The 6,439-nt window shown below is 41.3% G+C and overlaps 1 protein-coding gene across 1 annotated transcript; it reads left to right on the top strand.

Moving 5' to 3' along the window:
* Positions 1–338: 338 nt before the first annotated feature.
* LOC128639473 (uncharacterized) lies at positions 339–5,523 on the top strand. Its single transcript, XM_053691618.1, has 3 exons — positions 339–855; positions 1,159–1,282; positions 4,867–5,523. The coding sequence occupies exons 1-3, from the start codon at positions 724–726 to the stop codon at positions 5,520–5,522; spliced, it is 912 nt and encodes a 303-aa protein (XP_053547593.1). The 5' UTR covers positions 339–723; the 3' UTR covers position 5,523.
* Positions 5,524–6,439: the final 916 nt, after the last annotated feature.

The following is a 6,439-nucleotide window of genomic DNA, read 5'->3' as shown; positions in this document are numbered from 1 at the left end:
AGTTCGAGCTCCGGAAGTCGGCAGACCGGAGCGGAGTTTGCTGATAATGTGACGCAGTCTGGGAGCACTTGTTCCATTACGGAACAATTCACTGAGCCTGTAATGAAGGGTGATTCTTTGCCTAAGGGTAAGACGGCCAATTTAGGCCAGAAAGTAGTAATTAGAGGGAAAAAGCAAGCTAGTAAAAGTGACGGCCTGCCGAGGCCTATTTCTCTGTGTGAGGGTAATGAACAAGCGAGTATATGTAGTTTAGGTAGCGCCTTAATGAAAAAGAAAGGTGAGGGTTTGATTGTATCAGGGCCGATTGAAATACCTCAGGCAGTTCCAGAACAGTTACATAATGTTTCTAAGTCGGCTCATTTTTTAAGACCTTGCAATAATACGGAAAATCAGGCTTATCGGGTGTTAGACGAGAGGGTTGAAAGGCCTGAAGCCAGCGATAGTCATCATGATACCGAGGTTGATAACGGTGTGGTAGAATTAGATTTATATTTAGATTCTTCTGAGGAGGATTTTATTCCTCCTTCTCCCAATGTAGTTAACACTATTAGCCAGTTTAATACGTCAGTCAGGGTCACGGGTGATCCAGTTTTAAAGGGCGAGTTAAGAAATTTGAGGGATAGGAATGTTGAAGTAATTAAAAATTTACCTGTCACTAATGATGTTTTTCTTTTAGATGGGAATGAAACTGGGTCACGGCCTGAGAATTCCCAGGGTCTTTTAATGGTGGGAAATGACGGCCTAAGTGGGGAGGCTTATGGCCTTCAGGAATCTTGGACGGAAAATATCAGGCTGGATATTGAGGACGGCGTTCCAGGGGTGGAACGTTTTAATGCAAAGGGAGAAGAAACAAGGGTGAGTACGGCCAACAATTTTAATTTTGGTCTTCAGGGCATGATGGGTCAGAGTATTAATAATACATGTCATAGCTCGGTTAACTCTGTTCAACGTCCAAACAGGTCTGGGATTGGGAGAATACAAGGTAGAGGTAGACAACGCAAGAGGTATGGGGATTTAAGGGGAGAAGGGTTTGAGGTCCCATCAGCTAAGAAGGGTAAGGGTGTTTCAGTGTATAATAGGTTGGGTATGTCTACAGCTAGTAGGGGCATTGGAATTTGGGCACCTTCTGGGGGTTTGTCACATGTTTCTTTTTTACAGACGGAAAAAGGGCAGCAATTAATGACTAACACGGATCCCAGGGCTACTGGTTTCCAGAATACAGAGAAGGTTACGGCTGCATCTCAAAGGATTCAGTCTGCAGTGCCTCAGGACCCGAGTACAGGTAATGAGGGATCCGGTGTTGTGAATCTGAATGTGGGGGTTGATACAGTTGGTGTGCATGCTGATCCCTTATCTATAACTGTTGTAGCAGGTTTAAGGGACTTGTTAGCCAAATTAGAAGGAACAAAAGTCACGGGGGGAGTCGCCAATTCATGGGTTCCCACAGAATTGGTTAACCAAAATAGGGTATTAGGGATTGGTGGTGAGGGAATAAAGGATGTAGGGTCAGTACCCCAATCTCAAATGGTCGGTTTATCTCAGCAAAAGGGGACTAATGTTGATAACAAAACGGATGGGGGTCCTGAGCTGAAGATTGCTGACACGGCTTTGGCCAGGTCTTGTTTGTGTTCTATTGGGCCTTTGGGCATGCATTTGACGGTAGAGTTAAGAGAAAAGATTTACAAGAGAGATTTTATTGAATTATTTTCCCTCCTTCCTCTTGATCAGTCTTTTGAGATACCTGAAGATTCAAAAAAGGATTCGGCCAAGAAGGAAGAGGAGGAAAGGAATAGACGTTACAGAAAATTACCAAAAACATTTACTAACTGGTTCCAGGCTTTTGTTATTTATGCTAGTGTATTTGCTGTTAAGTTCCCGGATCAAGGAGCGGCCCTCTTTTGTTATTTAGATGAAATTGCAGCTGCTCAGAGAACATATGGTGGTATGGCTTGGTGGTATTATGATGAACAATTTAGACAACGTTTGTCGGTTAAGCCTGAGATGAAATGGGATGATCGTGATATGGGTCTATGGCTAAAAGTGATGACTCCGTTAAGGTCTTCGCAGCCCTTTCGAGGGAGTGCCGGCGGATCTCTTCAAAACGGTTCGTCGGCAACAGCCAAAAAAGGTTTCTGTTTTGCTTTCAATGAAAAGTTCTGTAAATGGGGAGCATCATGTAAATTCAGACATGAATGTTCTGGGTGTGGTGGATCCCACCCTTCCAGTAAGTGTTTCAAAAAGAACAAATTGGGAGGAACACAGGAGCTCCCTGAAAAAGGGACTAACTCCGGTGAGGCTAAGCGGGATGGAGCTGTGGCTCGTACTTTACGCTAAACAGAAAGGTTGTGGTGATAAGGCCTTGTTGTTGCTACATGGTTTTGAGTTTGGTTTCAGAATTCCATCTTCGGGAGGCGTTGTTCATTACAGGGGTAACCTTAAGTCTGCTAGGGAATGGCCTGAGGTTGTTAGGAGTAAGCTTGAGAAGGAGGTTTCTTTGGGTCGAATGGCAGGTCCTTTTAAAATATCTCCTATCCCCCATTTGCGTATTTCTCCTTTAGGAGTGGTTCCTAAGAAAGAGCCGGGTAAATTTCGTTTAATTCACCACTTATCATTTCCAAAAGGTGGATCTGTTAATGATGATATTCCGGATGAATTATCGTCTGTGTCTTATACATCATTTGACATGGCGGTTAAGTTGGTCAGAGAGGCTGGGCAATTCGCTTTAATGGCTAAAATAGATATTGAGGCGGCTTTTCGGTTACTTCCAGTTCATCCTTCTTCACATTATTTGCTGGGTTGTTGCTTTGAGGGTTTTTTCTACATTGACTTATGTCTCCCGATGGGTTGTTCTATTTCTTGTTCTCTGTTTGAATGCTTTAGTTCATTTTTGGAATGGGTTGTTAAATTCAGGTCTGGATTTTCTTCAGTAGTTCATTATCTGGATGATTTTCTTTTTGTTGGTCCCCATGATTCGGACGTTTGTTTGAAATTAAGGGATTGTTTTTATTCAATGGCATCTGATTTTGGGGTTCCTATTGCAATGGAAAAATCTGAGGGTCCAGTTACGGCCCTTAAATTTCTGGGTATTACAATAGATTCTGAAAGTATGGAATGTAGGCTGCCTCTGGAAAAGATTGTGGATTTGTCAGAAATGATTCAGCAATTTTTGGCGGTCCGTAAGGTGACTTTGAGAAAAATGCAATCTTTACTTGGAAAGTTGAATTTTGCTTGCAGAATCATTCCTATTGGTAGAGTTTTTTCTAGAAGAATGTCATTGGCTACGTCTGGTGTTAGTAAGCCTCATCATTTTGTAAGGATTAAAAAAGGTCACAAGGATGATTTGAAGGTTTGGTTGGAATTCCTTAAAAATTTTAATGGTGTTGCAATATTCATGGAAGCTAGGGTCTCTAATATTGATTTGGATTTGATAACTGATGCAGCTGGGGGTGTTGGTTTCGGGGCTTATTTTCAAGGGCATTGGTGCGCTGAAGTGTGGCCTCAAGAGTGGGTCAATTTAGGTTTAACCAAGAACCTAGTTTTCCTTGAGCTATTTCCTATTCTGGTGGCTCTGTTTGTGTGGGAAGTGGATTTGATGAATAAATCCATATTGTTTCATACAGATAATATGGGTGTTGTTTCTGCTATTAATTCTTTATCTGCATCATCATTACCAGTTTTGCGTTTATTAAGAGTGCTAGTCCTGAAATGTTTAAGTATGAATGTTTTCGTCAGGGCAAAACATATCCCTGGTAAGCTTAATTTGATAGCAGATTCTTTATCTCGTTCACAGTGGTCTCGCTTTCGAGAGTTGGCGCCTCAGGCGGACGTAGTTGGAGCGACGTTTCCCGTCCAACTTTGGAAGCTTGGGACGGAGGATTGGCTGAATTAATTAAAAAATCTTTGGCTCCAGGTACTTGGACGTCCTATGTATCAGTTTGGAAGGAATGGGAAATGTGGTTATGTCAATCTGAAATTAAAGAAGGGTATGATGATGTCACGGGTTGCTTATTGGAATGGATGTGGCATTGGGGAAATGTGGGTTTGTCTCCATCTAATATGGAAAGAAGATTGGCGGCCCTTGCTTTTAGATTTCGCTTATTAGGTTTGTCTGATGTTACAAAGGTTTTTTGGGTCCGTCAGGTTCTTAAAGGCTTGAAGAAAAAGACAAAGGTTAGAGATAAGAGAAGACCTATTACATTTTCTTTACTTCAAAAAGTTTGGGTGGTATTAGCAGAGATTTGTGCATCAAGATTTGAATTAATATTATTTAGAACGGCCTTTGTATTGGCCTTTTTTGGGGCATTTAGAGTTTCGGAATTGGTAAGCCCTAGCAAAAAAGTGTCAGGTGGTTTACAAAAAGAAGATGTATTATGGAATGATAACAGAGTAGAAATATTACTGAGAAATAGTAAAACGGACATATATGGGAAAGGCAAGAACATAGTGCTATTCCCTAGCGGTGGTGAAATATGTCCATGTCAGGTAATGATGCTTTATGGGTCCATACGGCCTTTGCAGGATGGCCCTTTGTTGGTTCATTCAGACGGTTCTTTTTTATCACAATATCAATTTAGAGCCATTTTAAGAGGTTCAATTGTTTTATTGGGTCTTAATCCTTTAGAGTTTGGATCTCATTCTTTCCGGATTGGAGCGGCTACTGAAGCCGCTATGTTAGGTCTCAGAGAGGATATAGTTAAAAAGATTGGTAGATGGGGTTCAAGTCGTTATAAATCTTATGTTAGGCCTGATTTAAGGATATAAAAAAAAAAAAAAAAAAAAAAAAAAAAAAAAAACCTTGAATAGAATGTATGTTTTGGAATGTTTGAGTTGTAATCATCCTGAACACTCCTTTTTCTCTTATTTTAGGTGTAAAGATCGTATGGGTGATGGGGCATTCGTTTATATACTGGGCCAATGCTGAGGCCAGTAAGAAAATGGGCGGCCTTCAGCTTGGGTGTCCTGTGGATCAATGGGAGGTCAAATGGTTTGGGATTAGGGGGATGTGCTGGGAACTCTTTTTTCCGTTGTTTCTAGATTTTGGCAGAATGTTTCCTCGTCCTCAGGTTTTGATAGTGCATTTGGGGGGAAATGATTTAGGTATGATTCCTCAAAAGGAACTAGTTAGAAGAATCAAAAGAGATCTGGGCAACATAAAGGAACTTCATCCTGAAATCAAAATAATTTGGTCACAGATTACTCCTAGGTTGGTTTGGAGATCAGCGAGGGATTATGATAGGCTAGAAAAGAGTCGTAAAAAAATTAACAAAATAATTAGCTCTTTTGTTAAGAGGTTGGGGGGAGGCGTAGTTTTCCACCCAGATTTTGAAGTAGATGGAGCTGAGGAATTTTATTTAAAAGATGGTGTTCATTTTAACCAATTTGGGCTGCAGCTATTTATTTTCGATATAAAAGAAGCTTTGGGAAAAATATTGGGTTTGGCGGGACTGGGCTGTTCGGTCAGTCCAGTCGGTGGCGGGGGTGCTAGTTCCCAGACAAATATGGTACGCAATATGGCCAAGTGATTTGGAGGATTTTAAGTAGTTGCCTCTCCATGGGGTGAGTGGACAACTGGTTTTATAGGGGCAAGGGGTTCCCTATTAAAGTTTAGGTGTACTTGGACGGACTCAACAGGGATATAGCTGAGTCCAGTTGTTGAATAACGGCCATCTTGTTTTTGTGGGTTTGGGAACTAGCACCGCTGTGGTTTATGTTTTATTTGTCAGTAATGTTATTTATGAACATCAGGTATGTTCTGTGGAAAAATGTTTGAAAATGTTTGAAAATATTTATTACTCAATATTTAAATTGTGTTGTTAATAAAATGGCTGCGGCCAAATTTTATACCAAAGCTGTGTGTAACTCTTTTATTTATGTTATTATTTTAACTTATAATGGTTATAAGATTAAGGCCGGGGATTGACGACTTTAAAGGTCAGGGAACCCCTGGGAGTTCGAAGTAACGGGAAGGGGACTTGACCGTTGGAGGAATTAGGCCTTGGGTGTGATTGGTTATTTACTGTAGGGGGCGGGCTTAGCACGCGCTGTTACGCATTTAAAGAAAGAGCGGGAGAATCTGTCATCAGAATAATTATCAAACCTTTCTAGAAAGTGCTCCCTCCCTCCCTCCCTAATCTTTGTTTTTCCTTCCTTGTTCGTGTTTGTCGCAGCAAGGCGGGGGTGCTAGTTCCCAGACAAATATGGTACGCAATATGGCCAAGTGATTTGGAGGATTTTAAGTAGTTGCCTCTCCATGGGGTGAGTGGACAACTGGTTTTATAGGGGCAAGGGGTTCCCTATTAAAGTTTAGGTGTACTTGGACGGACTCAACAGGGATATAGCTGAGTCCAGTTGTTGAATAACGGCCATCTTGTTTTTGTGGGTTTGGGAACTAGCACCGCTGTGGTTTATGTTTTATTTGTCAGTAATGTTATTTATGAAC

This window comes from Bombina bombina, chromosome 1, assembly GCF_027579735.1.
Source record: "Bombina bombina isolate aBomBom1 chromosome 1, aBomBom1.pri, whole genome shotgun sequence".
In the NCBI taxonomy this organism is placed as follows: Eukaryota; Metazoa; Chordata; class Amphibia; order Anura; family Bombinatoridae; genus Bombina; species Bombina bombina.
This window is presented reverse-complemented; position numbering and strand designations above follow the sequence as displayed.